Below are 22800 nucleotides of genomic sequence, written 5' to 3'. Positions count from 1 at the left end.
TCACACACAAATAATAAAATTAGGAGACGAGTTTGTGACTTGCCAAAAGTCACAAGGCTACCAAGTGGGAACAGGAATTTGGACCCAGGCCCACAAAGACTGCCCACTGTCAGAGAGACACACGAGGATATCTCAGAGACAAAATCCATCAGTGTCTGATGAAAAGACAGGTCTGGAACCTATCACAGGGCCTTTCTCCCCTTGACCTTACCACATACTCGTCGATGAACTGGCGCAGGTCCTTGAAGCCATGTTTCTCGGCAATGTTGTTGGGATAGTGGCCATGCTTGTTGGCCACACTATATGCCTGGAGAGCCCCTGGACAGGTGAGCAACAAGGCAGTGAGGTTCTTCAGTCCATACTTTGCAGCAAAATGCAACAGAGTGGGCAGCTCTTCGTCCCTCTGATCTAAAAAAGGTATCAGGGAGGACTTAACTCAAGGGTAAGAAGGAAGACATATGACACCTTTGCTCCCAGAGGTGACTCTGTTGAGCCTTGGTCTGGCAAGCAGTAGGCACTCAATCATTGCTTACTGGCTGACTGGCCTACCCTCTGATAGCTTCCTCTGGGCTCTAAAGTGCCTGCACTTGCATGATGGAGGAAACGATATTGTAGTTAGTAAGTCTAGTACTTCGTAATGCATCCTCTACTTCAAAGGGAGTAGAAAATCCCTAGAAGACGTTGCCTTTTCTTTTTTCTTTCCCTGGGGCTAGGGATTAAACTCAGGGCCTGAGGTGCCCAGTGAGTGCTCTCCCCATCAGCTACATTTCCAACCCCAAAGCGTGCTGATTTCTAAGGCTTAAACAGCAGCCACAGTGTGGGGCAGGAACCCATTTTGTCTTCTCTGCAACTCTCAACCCTGATCTAAATGACTGTCTTGTGCTGCTGAGAGAAAGAAGATGTTGTGCCCAAATTCTGAACCCCAAAATCACCAAGAGGCCCATTTTGATGCAAAAGCAAAGAGTCTTTTATTGTAGACATTTTAGAGCTAACCCCATTAGCTCGGGCCCTTCACCCCGCCACCATGGTGAATGGCTGGAGAAAGACCCCAAGCAACCTCGAGGCAGGGATCTTAAAGGGCAGCGTAAGGGGAGTGTCTAGGGGATGAAACAGTCTCAGGATTGATGTGCTTCTAGGTTTGGGTGACCCGCCCTGTGTTGATTGGTCAACTGGTTGTTATGGCCCATAGGCCATCCCAGGGCGGTTGCTATGTTCTGCACGTCACTGTTGTGTGCTGTCCGTAAAGCACACCCAGAGCCATAAAGCACAGCCCTGCCAGCTAACTTCTGATTGGTTCCATGCCATGAGGAGGGCATCTGACCTTAGTGACCAGGACAGGAGCAGCAAGGTCATGCAAGCACATGTTAGCCTGTAATGGCTGCTACAATGGGGGACTGGTCACTACAAAGACCCTGGTTGGAGAGACAGCACACAAGTTAAGAGCACTGGATGCTCTTCCAGAAGATCTGGGCTTAATCCCTGGTACCCACGTGGTGGCTCATAACTATCCCTAACTCCAGTCCCAGGGGACCCAGCACCCTTTTCTGACCTCTGAGAGCGCTAACATCTCTTGGTGCACAGACATACATGCAGACAAAAAACAAACAAGCAAACAAACAAAAACAAACACATACCCATAAAATAAAATAAAGGAAGAAATGTTCAAATAGAAGTCTATTTTGTAAATATGCCAAGAAAACAAATAGGCTCATGTTGGTATTTTTCTTTTTCCTTTTCATAACAATTGATTTCTAGGCTCTGTCACTTTATGTGTTTATTTATTTTCTCTTTTTTTCATATATGTGTGTGAGGTGTGCCCATGCATGTATGTGTATTTGCAAGAATGTAGACATGTATAGGGAGACCCAGGGCAGGGCCTCTCACTCAAACCCAATACAGCTAGCCTGCTAGCACCAGATCAGCTGTCTTTGTCTTCTGAGACAGGGATTACAAGGGAACTCATCATGCCTACTTGGCTATAAGAGAGTCTGAAGATCTAAAGTCCAGTCCTCCTGCTTGTGTGGACAGTGATTTAACCACCGAGCCACCTCTCCAGTCCTGGCCCTGGCCTTAAAAAAAATGATAAATGCAGCTTCTTATTCTCCAGGATATGATCCTTGGGATGAAAGGTCTGAAAATGGCCCCAGGTCCTATGTTGTTAGGCTATGAGATACTCTCTCCTGAGCCTCATAATAAGAGAAACATCTACAGCAATGAAACAAGAATGTTCCATAGTAGGAGAATGAGGAGAGGCAGCAGGAAAGAGAACGCCCCCTGGAGAAGGCCTGGTGGGTAATTAATTCTCTTCTGTGGTTACCACACTTCAGTCAGAACTTAACCAGAGACTTGAGTACCACTGCGCAGTGCCACTGTGGTGAGAAGGAACAGGCATCCTGTGCAACATTCCAGGTGGCATCCCTGGGCATTTGGTGTGACTGGACTGTCCTGACCCCTATTGCTACCACAGTGTATGTGCACCAGGCCTGCTCCTGGCTCAAGTTACAAATATTTGCTTAAAGCCCACAAAGAGCAGCACCTGAGGATGTCTCACTGGGCAGATGCCTAGCGAAAATGACAGCTACGGCAGGCAAGCTGTAGGTCATGCCAGGGGAGCCCATAGCAGGTGGTAGAATAGACTCTGGGGGAATTGGAGAAGGCCTTCCTTCCAGAGAAAATGCTTCCTGAGTTAATGAAGAAAAAGCCCCAGGAGAACGGCAGCCAAGGCAGGGACAGAGAAAAGGTGTTTCCGTCAGCAGAATGACAAGACACAGATGCAGAAACTATACGCTATTTGGGAACAGGGAACCACTAAGAGGGGACGAGGAGCGGCAATTGCAGAAGCAAGCAACCACTGAGAACCACACATGTTTTTAGAAGGCAGTCAAGCACAGCTGTGTGCCGAGCAACGACACTTCAGACACAGAAGTCTTATCAGACTAGAATGAAGCTGACAACCCTCTGTCCCTCAGCCACACTGTAGCCCTCGCAGCACAATACATTCCTCGCTTGCTGGTGACAGTGCTGGTGTGAATGAATCTCTCGGGCTGGCTGACAGTCATACAAGAGTAGGATGCACACAGTTATGTGCAGCGCATCATACTTGATGGTGGCACATGATTATGCCACTGATTTCTGTACTCACTGTACTTCCTATCATTATTTTAGACTATATTGCTACTTATTAAAAAGCTGCTTACAAGAGCATACTGTGTCATGCCAGCAGCATCCTCATACATATTGCTAGATTTAATCCCCTGTCTTTTTGTTCACCTTGGTGCCGGCGGGCAATAAGCTAGATGCCCTTCCCACATCGCATAGCCCAGGTGTGTGGCTGCCGTACCACCTGGGACTGGAGTTACTGTTGACTTACTTGTCATCATATCTTCTTCTTCCAGTTGGTTGATCCCAAAGAGATGCAGTCCGCTTGCAGGGATGTTGTTCTTCAGGGACTCCGTGAGCAGTTTATCAAGAGTCTCTGTGTTGTAGGGCACAATTTTAAAGGCCTACATAAAACAGGGAAGATAGTCAGGTTTCAAATCCAGCTAGCTCCTGCCAGCCAAGTGTGGTGATGTATTGTTTACGATCTAATAAAGCTCGCCTGAAGATCAGACTGCAAAGCTAGCCAGGTAGTGGTAATAACCAGCTTTAATCCCAGCAACCACACTAGTTAGTCACAGAGGATGGGTGGTGGTGGTACATGCTTTTAATTCCAGCCCTAGAGAGGAGTATAAGACAGGAGCTCAGGGTCTCGTGTGGCATTCAGACTACAGTCACACTGAGGACAGGATCACCCCAGCCTTGATAGAGGTGAGAACTCTCTAGTGGCCGGCTGCTTTGCTTTTCTGATCTTCAGCTTGAAAACCAATATCTGTCTCTGGGTTTTTATTATTTGTGCTACAGTGAAAGTTATAGATAGAATTCTTATGTCCAGAAAGCTCAGGTCTCCTCCCAGCAGCCTTACCTGACACATGAACTCCACGGGATTTGCAGCACTGGACAATAAGTTCCCAATTTCCTCCATGTCAGTATAATAGCTGATGGTGGTTTCACAAACCACCAAGTCCCCAGAATAGACCTTCAGACAAACATTCCCAGATGAGAGGTCTAAACAAAACAAAAGACACTGGTAAAATGCCAGGAAGCAAAAAGGCCCTGTGAAAAGTGGTCATGGGCAGATGTGTTACGTCTGAGTGGTAAAGCAGCTTACTGGGGCTGGAAGAAAGTGTCAGAGGTGAGCTGGAAGGGAAGGGGGGGGGGTGAGGGGAGATGAGCAGGCCAGCATGTGTGGTCTTAAACAAACTGAGCATCCTTATCAGGCTGTCAACTGCATTTTAAAGGATTTTCATCTGATTTGCATAATTATCAGTAGTGTGTCTGTGTGTGTCTGTCTGTGTGTGTGTGTGTGAGAGAGAGAGAGAGAGAGAGAGAGAGAGAGAGAGAGAGAGAGAGAGAGAGAGAGAGAGAGAGAGGAGAGAGCACATGCATGGGTGCAGATGCCTTTGTAGGCCAGAGGCATAGGATCTTCCTGGAGACTGAGTTATCAGTAGTTGTGAAGGGTCCAAAGTGACACTTGGAACCAAACCTGGTTTCTCTACAAGAGAAGGGCATTTTAACCATTGAGCCAGATTTCCATCCTGTTTTACTGACTTCTCAGGCCTTGATGAACAACAGCAACAAAAAAGTTAGGGTCTAAGGTGCTTCACATGAAGGTCGTTTGTCACCAAGAGCTAGAATCCTGGGGCTAGAGGTTAACTATTCCTGCCCCCGTGGGCCAGGGGAATCAGCTGACTTGCTCTGTGGTTGTCTGTACTACGTGTTCTTCCTGGGGTAGGAGTCTGCACTACCGGAAGAGGTTCTGAGGGGGAAGAAAAAATTAAAAATACACCAACCACAAAGATTCAATTTACCAAAGAGGAAATGTGACAAGTCGTGAATATGGAAAATTATTAAACCTCACTGACAATCCAGGACATGCAATTAAACAGACACACAGGCTGCTTTTTCAAACATCACCTTAGCAATGCTGAGCGCCAGTGCCTGGGGCTGGAGATGGTTTGGCACGCGAGCTTGAGGACAGCAGATTTTCCAAAGGCAGCTGAGAAGCACGTCTACTGTCAGCACGGGGACACTTACCTGGAGCCTTCACCGAAACTGTGTACTCATTCTCCAACGTGCCTTCCACCCGGATGGAGGGTGAGTCCTCAGGAGAAAACTCTGCTGCTGTCGACACCCTGTCATCCAGCTTGCACCTCACAATGACATACACAGTGGTTTCTGCCTGGAGAGGGAGACAGGTTCTGGTGTCTCTCCCTCCTATGTCCCTTGGGGAGTTGTAAGGATGTCCCAACTCCTTGAGACCCAGCTCACACTCTGGTGAGCATGATCCTGGCCACTGGTAGGCAACCACAGGCTACCAACCCAGCGAAGCAACCTACGGAAAACAGACTAAGCATCTGTAGACTTTTACAGCAATTAGAAACTTTGTCTATTCAAGACACTCAGGAATTTTTAAACCCAGGGCTTATAGGTGTTTCATTTTATAACGTTTGTAAATGTTATTGCTTTTAAAATGTGTATACCTATAAAAAGCAGTTAGATGGAGTTACCATACAATGGGAAAAACAATGTCTCAACTAAACATCGTATGCTACCAAGTATAAGCCCCAGTACCAGAAATAGGTTACATCTTTAAGAGTCATTGGCTGAAGTGATCCCACAGACGACCCCCTAAAAACCATTACAGGCTATTGCCAATGCTTTTGCTTAGCCTCCACCACCGGACACTAAGACCCTATTGCTGAAGACACCATGCACTTATGTCATCAAACACAGAGAGATCAAGCTGGTGAACAACTAGAAGTTTCACCCCTACTGAAGAGCATGCACCCCTACTGACTAGCATTCCCCTCTACTGACTAGCCTTCACCCCTACTCTCAGGCATTCATTCACAGTGATGGAGGAGAAAAGTAATCATCCATTAGTATTACCCAGTACAGCAATGACCTGCCTGCAAGACAAACTGGTGACGTGGTGGCATAAATGTTACAGGACTAACCAGCCTCTTCTTTAAAAAACGGGTTTTAAGGCCACTCCATGAGATAGAATCCATAGCTGACTCTGTTAATGAGGTCAAGAACCAAAAACTACATAGGTCATCGGTGTCAGGGGACAACTTACTACTATTACTCTGCTAAATGAACATGGCAAGGAAATGGCTCCTAATGACATATTGCTATACCTATAGATCAGTACATTGCTCAACCTTATTGAAGTAGACGGTAATTAACACAGAGACCACACCCGAAAAACATGAAGAGCGTGAGCAAGACTTTGAAGCGCTCGGCCCTACGTGGGATGTCTTTATCACACCCTTCCCCTCAAGGCTCAGGGATCAATGCAGAAGGGAGGGCAGAAGGATTGTAAGAGCCAGAGGTGGGCAACTTCAAGGAAACAGTGTTTTCCAAACACGGCAGGGCTCACGCACATATGAACTCACAAAGACTATGACGGCGTGCATAGACCTGCACAGGTTCAAGCCAGACGACCCAATATGGAGAAGCACAAGTGAGCACAAAACCCTACCATAGCCAAAAAGCTATTTATAACTGATACCTGCTGGGCAAGGGAAAATCAGTTTTCTTCAACGGAGTGCGGCTAGCCATATCAACCACACTCCAGGTTGGGCCTCATAGTCAGTAGCTGGGCAATACAAAATTAATTCCATGTTTTGTTTTGGTTTTTTTTTATGTGCTCAGTTTGTTTGGTTTGGTTCAATGGGATTTTTTCTTTCCCTTTTTCTTCTGAGAGAGAGAAAGAACATGAAGTTTGACGGAAGAATCCTGGAGGAGTTGAGGGAGAGGAAAGAATATGAACGAAATATACTGTGTGAAAAGTTTCAAATAATTTGAGCAGAAAAAATGTTAGTACAAAAATCTCTGTAGCATCAAATAATTGGACTTTTTTTTTTGAGGCGGTGTCTCACTGTGTGGCCCTGAATGTCCTGAACTTGCTGTGTAGACCAGGTGGGCCTTGAACTTAGAGGTACACCCGCCACTGCCTCCCAAGTACTGAAATTAAAGGTGTATGCTACCACACCTGGAAGACTTCTGTTTATTTTTTAAGTCTTTCCCGGGAATATGAGAGGCTCTGCTCTAGACAAGTGTTGCTATTTGTAAGGATTCAGGCATTATGCTGGCCTGCCCCCTGTAGTGTGGCAGATTGCACTCAGGCAGTGCCCTGGTCAGCCCAGGGTTCCATAGCTGCCATGTCACTGTGTAGTCTGCACACAGGCTCAAAGGACCCTTTAAAAGAAAAAACTCCACCCACTTCTGCCTTTCCCACTGTTTCTCTGAAGGGGCAGACAGGACTTTTTCTGCCTCCCTCTCTCTCTCTCTCTCTCTCTCTCTCTCTCCCCATCTCTCTCCTTCTCTTTCTCTTCTCTCCCTTCCCTTTCTCCCTTCCCTTTCTAATAAAACTTCCCACTTAAGTTCTGTTGGCCTCACATGTTGTTCCTCACACACCACGGAATCGCCAAGGTCCCCATGCACAAAATTATAACACTATTGCTTGTAGCCAAATGACCAACAACACTGCCACCCTGGAGCAAGTTAGACAGGCAAACTGTGAGGTACTTCCTGCCACTGAATCAGGGTACGCACTTAAAAAAATTTTGGGGGGAGTAGGATCTCATGTAGCTCAGGCTAGCCTCGTACTTGCTGTAATACTGATGACTTTGAAGGCCTGACTTCCCTGTATACACCTCCCAATTATTGGGATGATTGATAGGCACATGGTGTTGGGTATCAAAGCCAAGGCCTCATGCATGTTAGGCAACCACTCTACCAGATGAGCCACGTCCCAGGGCCCCAGAGTCTACATTTTAGCAAGATGCCCAGATGACTATAAGACCGACAAAGCATCCCTCATCTAAACTCCAAACCCAAACTGCTCTAACCTGATACCACAAGAGGAAGGCTCCACACTTGATTAACATGGTCAAAGCCCAAATGCAAGGGCAGTAACACGTTGGATAAAATTGCTGTCAGGCTGTATATAATGAGTATATGAAACAAAAATAAATGCTGTTCTAAAACATATCCTGTTATGCACATGCAAATAATCCAACATCTCTCTAACCCCCAAAAATTCAAAATCTGAGACTTCAGGTCCTTAGCATTTTGGGTAAGGGATACTCTTACTTGTCCATTGTTTTACTGAACTTGGCAAGGGTCATTTTAAACAAAACCAATAGGGCTGGGCCCTCCCCAAAACCAGAAAGGCAAGGAGAGATTTCTGGTCAGAGCTAGTCCTCAATCATTCATTCCAGGACTATTATATAGTTGTCATGGCAACCCTTTACAAAGGGCTGCAGAAGGGTGTGCCAAGCTTGGGCTTTGTAACGGGGGGGGGGGGGGGGTGCGTGGCCCAGCCTGCTGAAGGCTGCTATAGCCAAACTCATATTCTGTGGCTGTCATCATTTCTGCTACACACATGGCCCTGCACCTTGTCTCAGTAAGATAAGTAGTCCAAAAGGATTTGTGTCAGTCCTGCTGCCAGTCAGGACCAGAGACCCAGAGCAAGCAGGCAGTAAGGTTAATCCTGGGTGAGAAGGCAGCCGAGAGGAGCAGGATGGAGAGTGAGTGGGGCGGAGCACACATAGGCCCCAAACATCCTTACCACTGTGCCGGGCGTCTGACCACACAACCATGGGGAGACACGGCACTGAGAGCGAGCCTGAGATGCCCACACAGGCTGTGCAGCCCTCTGAGTTTGAAGGACAGGGAGTGGCCAGGTGTGGTCCCCGCACTGGGGCTAATGAGAGGGGAGGATCACACGTTTAAGGCCAACCTGGGCTGTGTAGAAAGACTGTCTCAAAACCTCAGAAAATAAAAATAAACAATGGAGATCAGAGAACAGTGGAGGCCAGTCTGGAAGATGCATGTCTCGTGGGGGGCAGGCACAGAGCCCCCCCAGTTACCTCAAGCCTAATATCACAATTTCTGACTCCCAAGAAGCTGAGCAACATCAATTGTTATGCCTAAGTTTTAAAAACACTCTGAAGTCCTAACCAATCATAGTTTTGGGTCAAATTGAGTCTGAAAAACAGTTGGCAACTCCTATGCAGGGAGCCCTTGTGAGGCATCTGTGGCCTAAGCGGCAGAGGTCAGACCCCACGCTTGTCATTGTCAAAGTTCTCGTAGCCTGAAGTCCTGAGAAGCCACAGTGGCAAGCTTAGCAAACAGCGCGTATCCAGGAAAAAAGCATTTTGCTGCTCTAACCTATCCACAATGCCTCAGGGAAGGAAAGAATGCTAAAAACTATCAAACGTTATGATAGTCTCACATACAGCTAGCTCACTCGTGATTATGTGGCCGTCTTAAAATGGCAGCCACATATACGTTAGGTATTTAGCCAATCTTTTTAGCGAGCAATGTTGACCAGCAAGTATCAGTCATCAAACCTTAAAGCCCTCCCTGAGGCCAGGGTAATGGCCAGTTAAGGAAGAAGCAGGTTCCCAGAATGTGCCACTTGTCTTCCGAGGGCTGGGCCAGTGGGAAGAGATTAGGCCTCTAACTCTGGAATATCTAACAATGTTCATGTCTGCTGGTGTCCTGTCTGCCCTGTGTTATATATTCATGAAACAGAATTCTTGCACTGAGGACACATACACTCCCAGGTTTAATGCTCTGACTCAAAGGAGCTATTCGTGTCCCAGGCCCTGGTGATGTGGGTCCCAAGGGAAGGCTGTTGTTATAATACAATGTATTACAATACCCTCACACCCTTTACTGCAACAAAGGCATTTACTTGAAAAGTCAGTGCTCTAATAGGAATCTACCAGACCCCCAGGATGCCTACCCCACAGCGAATGCGGTCCGGCTGCACCACCATCAGGTTCCCAGACGATATCTCCAGAGGCAGGGTTGTCTGCTTTGAGAGAGGAAGAACTCTCTCGTCCTCAGGCTCCGTGTCAGTTACTGAGTCACAGCCAGAATCTACGGAATACAGAACATGACTGAATGGGAGCAGAAAAAGGAGAACTGGTAAACATGCTTCACCCCCAAAAGTCCCACACATCACCAGGCAGGAAGCGGCTGTGAGTGTCACACAAATCCAAGATGAAGGCAGTGACTCACTAAGTCACAAAAGAGGAGCCAACCGCTTTGCATGCTATAGAGTAGAATGACAGTAAGAGGACAATGTCATGGAGGGAAGGCCAAAAAGTTTGAGGCAGGCAAGTTTAGGTTCAACCAATGGGACTTCACGCAGGGCTGAATGGTGGTAAGGAAAATGGAGTCAGAAAGGAATTGCCTACTTTACAAGAGGGTAAGAAACTCCGCAGTAAATAAATCTAAAAAAAAAAAAAAAAAAGAGGCAGGTATTTTCATTCATACACAAGAATATCTGTTCAACTATGTTATAGCAGCATTATTTGTTAATAGCTAGAACCTGGAAGCAACCTAGATGTCCCTCAACTAAAGAATGGATAAAGAAAATGTGGTACATTTACACAATGGGGTCCTACTCAGCGTGGGGGGGTTGAGGGGGAAGCGATGGAATCTTGAAATTCACAGTCAAATGGATGAAACTAGAAGAAACCATCCTGAGTGAGTCACAAAAAGACAAACATGGTATATACTCACTCATATATGGATTTTAGACATAGAGCAAATGATTACCAGCCAACAATCCACACCACCAGAGAAGCTAGGAAACAAGGAGGACCCTAAGAGAGACATACATGGTCCCCCAGAGAAGGGGAAAAAGACAAGATCTCCTGAGCAAATTGGGAGCATGGGGGGAAGGGGTGGGATGGGATGGGGTGGGATGGGATGGGGTGGGATGGGGTGGGGTGGGGTGGGATGGGGTGGGGTGGGATGGGGTGGGGTGGGATGGGGTGGGATGGGGTGGGATGGGGTGGGGTGGGATGGGGTGGGATGGGGTGGGGTGGGGTGGGATGGGGTGGGATGGGGTGGGGTGGGGTGGGGTGGGATGGGGTGGGGTGGGGTGGGGTGGGATGGGGTGGGGTGGGATGGGGTGGGGTGGGATGGGGTGGGATGGGGTGGGATGGGGTGGGGTGGGATGGGGTGGGATGGGGTGGGATGGGGTGGGGTGGGATGGGGTGGGGTGGGGTAGGGTGAGATGGGACGGAATGGAGTAGGATGGGGTGACATGACTAAATGCTTGAGTTCTTACTTTGGTTTCCCCTTCTGTGGCAGTCTGTAACCTGGATATTAAACCAAACATTCTCTTCCCTAACCTGCTTTAATTACAGCACCAGAAATGAAACTAGGACACAGACTCTGGGCAGACAGAGGTGTGCGGATGTGAAGAGCGTGGCTAAGATGGTCAGACAATGGTGAGAACATATAAGGCCTCTTCAGCAGGGCTCCTAATCAGCATCTAGTAATCAACAGCCCTCCTTGTGAAGTTATACCCAAGACTGTGTATATGCCTATGTACAGATGACAAATCCACACACGAAAAGATGAGTCACATCCATGTTACTAGGAAAATGCAAATCAAAGCAACAATGACATAACCATGACACACCTATTAGAATGGTCAACATCTAAAACATAGATGACACCAAATATCTTCAAGGACATGCACCATCAGGCTCCCTCTACTAGTGAGAATGCAAACACAGTGCAGCCACTTCAGAAGGCACTTTGGCAATTTCTTACCAGACTAAATATACTCTACCATGAAATCCTACAAAAACACACTCTTTGGTGTTTTCCCAAAGTGGCTGCAAATTTATGTACACACAAAAACCTGCACACAGATGTTTATAACAGCTTTCTCCATAGCTGCCAGAAGCTGGAAGCAACTAAGACATCCTCTAGAAGCTGAATGGAGGATAAACAAGCAGTAGCAAAAGCATGGAATACAGCCTTGGACAGAAAGGAGCTCCTTGAAGAAACAAATCTGGTTAGTTCTTGTCAACTTGACACAAGCTAGGCTCATCCTGGAGAAGGGAACCTCAACTGAGAAAATGGGCCCAATTGGCAAGTTTGTGGGGGCATTTTCTTGATTAATGATTGAAGTGAGAAGACCCAACCCATGTCACCCCAGAGCAACGTGGTCCTAGGCAGTTAAAGAAACAAACAGGCCATGGAGAGCAAGCCCCTAAACTTATCTTCATTATCTCTGCTTTGATGCCTGCCTCCAGGTTTCTGCTTCTTTGTAATGAATTGTAAGCCAAAAAAATTCCTCCTCTCCAGGTTGCTTTGGTCGTGGTGTTTATTACAGTAATAGAAAGTAAAGGAGTATGCTGAGTGGAAGAAGCCTGTAGACTCCGTGATTCTAACTATATGACATTTAGAAAAGGATAAAACTACTGGAGAAAAAAATCCATGGTTGCCAGGGCTTGGGAGGAGGGAGGATTGAATAAAGAGTCAGACTGCATAGGTTTGGTTTTTTAGTAGATGTATTTTTCATGATACTATAAGGTGGATATACACCATCATACATTTGTCCGAATCCACTGACTAGACAATACCATGAGTGCACTGTGGTGTACAGTAGGCTCATAACATCAATGGATCCACTGAAACCTCTGTACCCTCATGGCATTGGGTGCTGATAGTGTTGGACACTGCACATAAGGTATAGAAATCTTCACACTTTCCACTTGATTTTTGCTGGAAACCTAGTACTCTTAAAAGCAGTCTTTTAAAAATTAAAACAGAAAAAGAAGAGTAAATCACCACAAGAAAAGGAAATGGAAAGATGATGACTCAGCAGGTAGTCCTGGCAGTCCTGGAGGAGGGATAGGAGACTGTGAAACCCTTCCTAATCCACAAAACTCCCAGTTGAAATTAAGATGAACTACAGATTGAAACACAAAATAAAAATAAGATAAATATTTAAAATTAAAAGATGGATATATTGTCATTGATTTGGGAAAAGATTTGTTTAACAATTGAAAAAATTGCCATTTCAGTGAGCAATAGACTTGACAAGATGATTTCAACATTCTAGTAAACAAACAAAAATGATGGAAAGAAAACTAATAATATGTGGTATATCCATAGAAGGAAACTATTCAGCAATGAAAGGGGATGAGTTTCTGATATGTGCCATGGCAGGGATAAGTCTTGAAGAGACTGTGCTAAGTGAGAGAAGAAGTCAGACGCAGAAGACCACATATGTCGAGCGATTCCAGATACCTATGCCCAGGACAGACAAACCAACAGAGGCAGCTCAAAGCAGGTTAACTCTGCTTGGTCCTGAAGAGTTTGGGTGACTGCAGGGAAGTAACTAAAGGATATAGAATTCTTTCCTGAGGTGATGAAAATATTCTAAGAATCTATTGAGACAATTGCACAAATCTGTGAATGAACCAAAGACTATTGAACTAAACTCTTTAAGCAGGGGATCATGAAGCATGTGAATTATTTCTTATAACACTGTTATTACGGGAAAATCATAAACTGTTTAAGTAATCATAACAAGAGGATGATTTCCTATATGAAGAAGACATAGAAATCTCTTTTAAAACATCCCACGCTCAATAAATGACGAAATACAAAACACCTCCCCACTCAAAAAGCACGGTGTCACTCATTCTGACCAGCCAGTGGGAAACGACAAAGAACAAACTTGTTGCTGTTTCACTTCTTCAAACTAAACGAACGATAGACTCCCTCACTCGCTGGCAGGCCCAGATCTAGCAGAAGAGAAAACCATTGAAATGTACAAACACTTGACCACATAATTCTACTTCCAGAAGCCTCTCTTTGGGAGAAAATACATATCCAAAGCATAAATATATTAAAACAAGATGTCTTTGCATCAGGGATAAAATAGAAAACACTCCACATGGTGAGTATTTCTGTGAGTTCCAGGCCAGGCTGGCCTATGTATTGAGCTCTGGATCTGCCAGGGCTACACAGGGAGACCCTGTTCTCAAAACAAACAAACAAACAAACCCATGTTATTTTGAAAGAGTTTGAAGAGACATGCTAAGAATGGATATAAAATTACATATTTCACACCACAGGATTTCAATTTTACTAAACTCATCTTCAAAGGTCAGAAGAAAATCTATGTGACTTTTTCCTTCCTGCTTACTTCCTTCCTTCTCTCCCTCCCTCCCCCCACCCCTTCCTCTTTTCCTCCCCCTCCTCTACCTCCTCCCCTTCTTACTCCCTTCCTTCCTTCATTTATTCATTCCTTGCCTGTGTTTTTATATTTTCCATAGTGAGAAAGCCCCACTTGGATTATTAGTTTCAGGGATGAATCTCCTGGCTCACTATCCTGCCATTGAGGCCATTGGGGCCTAATGAAACTGACCCCAAGGGCCAACCCTCCACTCAGCTGGACTATGAAAACGCTTCCTTCCAACAGGTCCATGCACCCTGCTTTAGAAAACTACCAGCAACCAGCAGAGTGGTTTCGGGAAGTCAGGAAGGATGTCCTTTATTCTACCATGCTATTGCTGGTGATGACTGACAAGACATAGAGGTCCCTGTCCCAATACAGGGAAGCTGTGACTCAATGGGGCCACTTCAGGGGATTCAAAGCTTCCATTCAAGAAAAGCCAACTCCAATGCAAATACCACCTGAGTCCCCCCATCGAATGCATTGATCCCAAGCCTCTCCTCTTATTTTATTCTATTTATGTGCATTGGTGCTCTGCGTGCCTGTATGTCTGTGTGTGGTGTCAGATCCCCTGGAACTAGAGTTACAGAGAATTGTGAACTGCCGTGTGGGTGCGTGAACCCAGGTCCTCTGGAAGAGCAGCAAGTGCTCTTAACCGCTGAACCATCTCTCCACCTTCAAGCTTCCCTTCCGGAACAAGAAGACCCCTCTTCCATTCCTACCTGTGCCACTTCTACCTGAGCCCAACAGTAAAGGTCTCGGTGAAGGCAGTGGAAACCCAGCACCCACAACCAGGGTAGAGCAGTGTTAAGATACAGATAGACTCTTTGCTGTTGAAAATGTAACAGCATTGGCTCAGCTTTCAGAAAGTCTACAGCACATTTGGGAACTACAGAAGACTCTGCATAGCCTGTTTCTCCAAATCTCATCTGTAGGGGATGCATGGGACAACCACTTACATTCAGGAAACCATTGGCCTGATCTCTCTTATTCAACAAGAACAGAAAGCAGCACTTTTCACCCCTTGCCTTACTGCCATGTAGTTCATAGGCAAACTGACTCGGTCCTTAAGCACTTCCATACTCTTTATTGGGAAGTTCTGTTGTTTTCTTTTGTTTCCCTGGGATCTTTGTGGAAGCAGGATCTGTCTGTAGTCCAAGATAGCTTCAAATTCACAGTCTTCTTGCCTCAGCCTCCAGGGTGATAGGATTACAGGCGTGTGGCCCTTCTACTCTTTTGCTTGGTCTCATCTTTTTCTCTTTTTCACATTGTACTAAATTTTGGAGACTACCTCAAATGTTCTTTGACGCCAGTCAGTGTGGGAATCACTATTTCTCTGACTGAAGTCCTCAGCTATATCCCTTGTGTGAATTTGTGCTCGAGCTCTTCATTCAGATGAATGAAATGCCTTTGAAAGAATAGGACAGGTGCACATTGGAAAGCATGTTTGCCAGGCTATAACTAGGTCTGGCCATGAAATTATGGTAGTGTTTGGGTGTGCAGCTGCTCTGTGGCTAGATACTGCTAGGCTGTGTTAAGGCAGACATGAGTTCTCTGCAGATCGCTTTCATTAGAGAAATGACATGGGACATCCAGGTCTTCTAATGCCCCAAGTCTCCCAACAGCCTCAGCAAGAAATTAGCTTCTATGTCATATTCACAAGGGTCCTGCCCAACAAACCACATCATGATTAACTAAACAAATCTAATCAATTCAACTCTTACATTTTTTTTAACTTGTCCATTTGCTTTGCTTTCAGAATTGAGGCAGAATGAGAAGAACAGTGTGTCTATACAGGTCTAAACAATGTCAACACAAGCAATCCTTCCATATGCAAATCACAGCACTCTTTTCCTTCCTTTAAAAGGGAATCTGTTCACCATAGACTTTCGGGAAGGCTATGATTTTTAAACATAATTAGCATGCCAGGCAGTCAGACCCACAACTAAACCACACTGAGCAGCTCACCCTTAGGCAAGAGGGCTGCTGACACATTCACTATTACTAAATAATCCTGGTAATAATGAAAGTTACCTTCCACTGGTGTCAAGGTGACTACTCACTAGTCTCCACGCCATCCTCCCCACAATCCTGTGAGATGGGAATCATCTTCTCATTTTAAAGGTAAGATTTCTGTGTCTAGAAGGGATTTGAAACAGCACAACTAAGGTGAAGCAGCAATTGGGGACAGTGGCTCTATACTTCCTTCCCTGTGGGCAGTAGAAGGCCGTGTCACATGCCCTTCCTGGGCTGGGCTGTGACTGTGCAGCTCATGAGACGTGAGTTGTACCTCCACTGTCTTGGAGGCCCGGTGCTATTGTGGGCACTGCTGTTTGCAGCTCTGTGACTGCAGGACGAAGGGCTAAATCAAGAGGCTGTTAATACCAGCTAGACCAGCTAATGTCCTGGTGTACACCTGGCCTCTGGCCCACAGCTGTGCTCTCTCTTTCTGGTAAGTTTTCCTACCACAGCACCAATGGTCTCTTTTGCTGAACTCCTGCGGTTTCTCAGTCTGTTTTCCATAGCAGAGGGCAAAGAAGAACAGTGCCTACTATCCTGGGAGGGCCTCTCTCAGACAACACAAGTTACGTTCTCGCGTGATGGGATGACACTCTTGAGGAAGTATAAACAAATACTGTTCTCAAAACCAACTACAAATTGTCACTGTTGTGCATTTGTGCTATTCCAAAGGCATGATATAATATAGATCATATATTACAAAATATAATATAGATTATTTCATTTTACTACAGCTGGGAGATTGGTGTGATTCTGCCCATGTTATAGATAAGCATAAATAGGTTGTCCAGGTCACACAGTGAATGCTACATGGAAATGTAACCCTCAACTCCATACTCTATCCATCTTCCAGGGTTCATCACACTGCAAGGGAGCCTCGCACTCAGGGAGAACAGGTGTGATTCTAAGCCATACAGCCGATGCTGTGGTCACTGACCTACATCTTTTAAAAGCAGGGCTGGAAAGGTGACTCAATAACACACTGATGACCTGAGTTAGACACCTGGGACCCACGCGATGAAAGGAAAGAGCTGAGTGCCACTGCATTCACGTAGTGTATAGACATTATTTTAGAAAAAAATAGACTAATGTAAATAAATAAAATCGAAGGAAAGGGAAAAAACGAGTAAGCCATTCCAGCACAGTAAAAGGACCCTTTAATACACCTATGACATGCTTAGCTCTCACTGCACCATGTAGGGGACCAGTCCATAAGCTCACAACCTTCCCTAAGCATCCTAATAAAGAATTTAATACCGGTGTTTGGTTTCATTGTCTTATTATTTTATAGTTAACATCTCTCTACATAAAAAAACACTAGTTCTTACATTTACAGTAGCAAAGTTTACTTTGAAATAAACTTTCTTGAATAATAAACACAATTGTCTTAAGAAAATATTAAGTACATTGAACACATTTGGGGGCAGGTATAGTTGAGACAGTTCACACAATCTTGTGACTGTAATTAATGTCACTGAATTTTATGTTCCAAATTGGTTTAAATGGCAAGTACTATGGTACCAAATAATATACCCATGCCCACTGAATTGCACACCTTAAAGAAATTCACTGGATGTTCTGTGTATTACATCTCAATAAAATTATTTTGTGCCATAGAAATATGGCACAAAAATAAGCCAAAAAAATCCCAACATTGATTCCCAGATTACTGAGGGGTCAAAGGAAGATATATTATGCTATAATTCTTCCATTTTGTTGATATTTATTTACTTAGAGTTGTGCTATGTTTTGTAACCCAGGCTGGCCTTAAATCCAAACACCTCCTGCTTCAGCTTCCCAAATGCTGGAATTATAGACATGCAGCACCATTCTCTTTTTGAAAAGTTGAAATGAGGCAAACCGAAGGCGTAAGGGCAGGAGGATGTCCTGTAGCATGAGCACACTAAATTATTCTGAGTTTTGGACAATGGGGAAAAAGAAAGTTACCAGAGAAGGAAGCCAAATAATGACCTTCAGCAGAACTAGAGTTTTCTGTCAACCTAGTCAAAACAGGAACGAAACAGAAATGGGTCGGAGGCCAGGCTGAGCACGTGTGTCTGTGAACTGGAAAGAGGTCGGAGGCCAGACTGAACACATGTGTCTGTGTGCCAGAAAGGGCAGGAGAGGCTCTAAGACTCTCCTATGTGGCTGACAAAATTCACGAGGAAGCCAAAGGGTTCTTGCAAGCAGTCTAAGTAGGGGGGTTGTCATGAACAAAGAGTGTCTTCCCTCTGCATTTACATGTAAGATCCAGGACGGCTCCTCAGGGGGACAGCCATGAATCCGGAACATAGAATTGCCCTACCTTCAGAGGAGCTCACAGAGGTTTTTTTCCCACCTAGAGTAAAACATGTCAGCTGTTTGTTACTCATGCTCATCTGTCCTACCTATGTGACAATGACTAAATCATGAAACCGCTACTTCTCAACATGCTGAATAAAGTCTGAGTTTGCTATACAGTTTCCTAAGTGCGTAACAGGTGTCCACCGAACAGGCTTGGCATGTTCTGGCACTGACCTGAGTCCCATGGGAGAATACCAGGGGTGAGGCCTCCATGTCTGAGCCCTTAAGGAGCTAAGTTGAATGGGAAGATGAGACTCCATGTGAGAGACAGTGAGCACTGTATGATACTGAATTATCAAGCACTGGTCTGCACAGTGAGACCGAAAATACAACTAAATTACCTGAGTTAATGTCCCAGACTGCTCAGAGATGGTGTGGACACATGACTAATACAACCAAAGTCTGAAGAAGCTTAAATAAAATAGAAGAAGTACCAGTTTACAGAGACACACGTGGTTAGTTTAAATCGAATTGCTCCAGAGCCGGAGCTGATCCTTCTGAGAAAAGACACAGTATTTCCCAAAGAAGTTAATAAAGTGTTTCATAACTCTTATTTCACCAATGAATACTCACTGCTTATCAGTGACTGTTCAAAGCCTATGCCGTCCACCCAGACATGTAAGGGCAAGAAACTGTGTCGTCGCTCGCACTGGACCTCCAGCGATGAGGACAGGAAGGACTGGGCTGTCAGACATGAGGCGTAATGGGAAGCAGGAAGGGGACATGTTGCTGCCACAGGAAGCAGTGTGGACCACCTTCCACGTTGAAGGCTTGAATGGGAAAGGAAAACCTAAGTTCCCAGAAAGCCATGCACAAGGGTTTAGCCTCCGTATCAAGAGATGGTCAAGATGCAATTTTATTTTGCTAAAAAAAAGTTGAAGACTTTCTTTTGCTTTAAATTTTGTTTGTTTGGTTGTATTGTTTTGGTTTTCTGAAACAGAGTCTCACTATGTAGCTTTGGCTGGCCTGGAACTCAAAGAGATCCTCTTGCCTCTGCCTCTCCAGTGCTAATGTTCACTTAGTTTCTAAAGAATTCCAGACACTCTCCAAGTCTGGTCAGAACCGAGAAGGGGAGTGGCTGACCACCCCATCACACCCTGAAAACTTTGCCTTCAAATGCATGAAACGGCGTGAAGCAGTGGCCAACTGTGCCGCCAAGCCAGCATCCTGCCCTATCTGCTTCCAGGAACAAATAAGATGCTGTAATTAACTGATGTCTGAGAAACTGCACCACGGGCACGGTCTGCTGCATGCTTAGAAAATGGTTCTTAATTGGGCCGTAAACATTTCTCCTGTTACACTACCTTCACCTTGTTTATATTTGCTAGTGGCTTGGCCATTGTGTCCTTGGAAAGTAGAAAAGAAGACCGTGAGCCTGGCTCTGACCCCAATTTCTAAATATATACACTCGAATGAAGTTGCTCACTACAGGTAGCTGAAGCCGGAGGAGAATGGCTGTCAACGGTGGGACTTGAATGCAGAGTTTGAGTCTCCTCCCCACAGCTTCCTGGCAAGCACTGAGATGCCTCTCCATTTTCGTCATCACCCACAAAGCTTCCTACCCTGGCTCACCCACCTTGGTTAATGAGTGTTGAATTTCCCATCCAACTAACCCCTTTCACTTACAAAACTCCCCAGAAGAGTAACTGTGCACAGCTGGCTAAGTGACCAGCTACTTCCAGCTGTCAATGGTCACCACATTGTTGGTAAAAGGGGCCAGTGGGTTGCCAGATTCTTACCACTAAATATGGTTCTGGGATTAAAGTCGGAAAAGGGATGAAGTGAGGATTGTTTATTGGTATCAAGAGTAAGTTAAGTATGGTGATATTGTATTCTTCATCTTCATCATCCCTCCTCATCCCATGATGCCAAAAAGTACAGGGTAGAATCCTAAGGACACATTTTGTTTTGTTTTGTTTTGTTTTCGAGACAGGGTTTCTCTGTATTGTTTTGGAGCTTGTCCTGGAACTTGCTCTGTAGACCAGGCTGGCTTCGAATTCACAGAGATCTGCCTGGCCTGCTGAGTGCTGGGATTAAAGGTGTGAGCCACCAACACCCAGCCCTACGGACACATTCTTTTTTCTTTTATTCTTTCTTTTTTTTTTTTTTTTTTTTTTTTTGGTTTTTCGAGACAAGGTTTCTCTGTGGCTTTGGAGGCTGTCCTTGCTATGGACACATTCTTAACTCTAACTTTAAATATGTTCATGGCAGCCACTCTGCCTCCCTGGAAACAAGGAGGAAGGAAGGAGAGGAAGGGAGGGAGGAAGAGATCCATTCTTCCTCCAATCTTCAGGTTCACAGTGTTGGAACTCTTGGAACCTGGCTGACTTACCTGTCATACCCACCCTGCTTTGCCATCTGGGTGCTCTGCACCGGTTGTAAAATCCTGAGGCTGTCTGGCTTTACAACACATCTGGATTTTCAGTACTAGACGAACAAAGTTCTGGGTAGAATACCCTGTATGTCGACACAAGTCCTGTTCGGCTCACACAGGCAAGTAACCATTTTAATTCCCTACACTTCCCAGGTAATCCATTTGGTCCTCTTTAAGACACTTAAGGTTCAGAATCAAGACATCGGACAGGAGGAGAGGGGACCTCAGGCCTCTATGGCCCTTGCATCGATGTGTCCCCTCATAATCAGTCTACACAAACTGTGTGAAATGTTAACTTCTGGTTTTTTTGGTTTTGTTTTTTTCAGGTGAAGAATGACAGCTCTTCTCTGCTCTTCTCCACCCTGCCCTACCTGCTCTTCAGCTTGAACAAAAATAGCACCACAGCCGAGGCTACCATGGCAACCAGAGCGAGTGCTCACCCTGTCCACTGGGGATAGATCTGCCTACCACTCTCCAGGCCCTCAGCCCATGGAGTTGGGACCACGGTGCTCCAACCTCCGAAGCTCAGCCCTCAGGAAGCATTCCTGTGTAATAGGGTCGAGTTGCTCCCTCCTCATCCAAGAGCTAAGGGTTATCTGGAATTCTCTTACTCGCCAATGCCTATGAACTTTTATATTTGTTCTTTTCAGTGTTCTTAGGCACCTGTGACAGAGGTGACCATTTCTATTTAGCAGATGAACCAAGGGAGGCAGGGGCATGAGCGCTGCCTGGCCCCGGGGCACAAGCTGCTGATGTAACAGGATGGCACTCAGAAGTCGGGGCGCTCCCAGCTTCAGGCCTGGCCGGAGGCAAGGCTACTCAGAAAACATGACCCCCAACAGGTGGAGGGAGCTGATACTGAGAACCAACCACAGTGCTGGTGTGATCCTGACTAGGGGGAATGGGAGAAACCTGCTTCCCCTTCCTAAACCAACAGGTCCATAGACGCCCGCTTCTGTCCCAGACTTGGCATCTCTTAAGTTGCTCTCATCAACCACAGACAACCCAAAAGAGCCAAGGAAAGCTGCCACTGCCTTAAGGGTCCTTGCCAATGTCCTTAGGAGGAAGCATCCCAGTGCCCAGTCCTGGGAGGAAGCTTCCCCCACCCCAGGCAAGGGCTGGAGGCCCTGGAGCCCCTGTTTCTTTGTTCAGAAAACGCCAGTGTTGCTAACAAAGCCCGAGGCACCATAGGCGCCCCTAGCCCCCAACCCCCACCCTAGAGGCTTCCTCTTTCTTCATCTGTTTCCGACACTTATAAATGTGCTTCCTCTCGCTATGTAAATTTGGTTCAAAAGGCACAACGAAGGCTTGTAATGAGGCCATTAATAACTGGTCTTTTAACCGGCTCTTCTTGGCTTCCTGGTACAAGAATCAATTCTAATCTAAACAAACAGTGATGTCGGGATTTACCAGTGTAAGGACAGACAAATGGGCTTTGTTTGAAGCCGGCTGTGTGGTTTATTTTCACCCTAACCAAGCGAAGGCTAGCGGCTTGATAATAAAATCAAGCTTCGATACTTGAGATTAAAATCCTGTTCCTTCTGCACCTCCACAACCCAGTGGAGAAACTTCTGGAAACTCTCAGTCAGCATTACTTTCCAGCTCAGCTGACCCCTAGCATTCTGGAAGCTGAAGTCAGAGATGGTGGGACAGTTTCACTTTTCATTTCTGAGTAGGGCATTGCGGTCATTTCTCCTTGTCAGAAATGCTGTTTCGGCTTCTCAACATGGTCCAGTGTGTTGCTCCTTGGTAAGGGCATTCAAGAAACAGGAATTGACAAGGCACTTCAAATTCTGCTCTAAGGGATGGTGCAACACTCAACTGAAAAGGTGCTTGCCTCCAGCCTGACCGCCTGAGTTCAATCCCTTGGACCCACAGAGCAGTAGAGAAATGTCTTCTCGAAGTTGGACTGACACATGCACACGCTGGCACATGCCCTCCCCCACCCCTGACA

General features: G+C 45.8%; 1 protein-coding gene across 1 annotated transcript in view; it reads right to left on the bottom strand.

Moving 5' to 3' along the window:
- Pik3ap1 (phosphoinositide-3-kinase adaptor protein 1) overlaps positions 1–22800 on the bottom strand; it is a 122124-nt gene that overhangs the window by 59017 nt on the left and 40307 nt on the right. Inside the window, exons 3-7 of the mRNA XM_005063603.4 lie at positions 9860–9996; positions 5134–5278; positions 3962–4104; positions 3371–3503; positions 212–408 (exon numbers count right to left, since the gene is read on the bottom strand). Of these exons, the coding sequence (XP_005063660.1) occupies positions 212–408; positions 3371–3503; positions 3962–4104; positions 5134–5278; positions 9860–9996 (755 nt within the window). The remainder of the gene's footprint in view (positions 1–211; positions 409–3370; positions 3504–3961; positions 4105–5133; positions 5279–9859; positions 9997–22800) is intronic.

Source organism: Mesocricetus auratus, unplaced genomic scaffold (genome assembly GCF_017639785.1).
Source record: "Mesocricetus auratus isolate SY011 unplaced genomic scaffold, BCM_Maur_2.0 Super-Scaffold_4256, whole genome shotgun sequence".
NCBI lineage: Eukaryota > Metazoa > Chordata > Mammalia > Rodentia > Cricetidae > Mesocricetus > Mesocricetus auratus.
The sequence above is the reverse complement of the archived record's forward strand: the minus strand, read 5'-3'. Positions and strand labels throughout refer to the sequence as shown.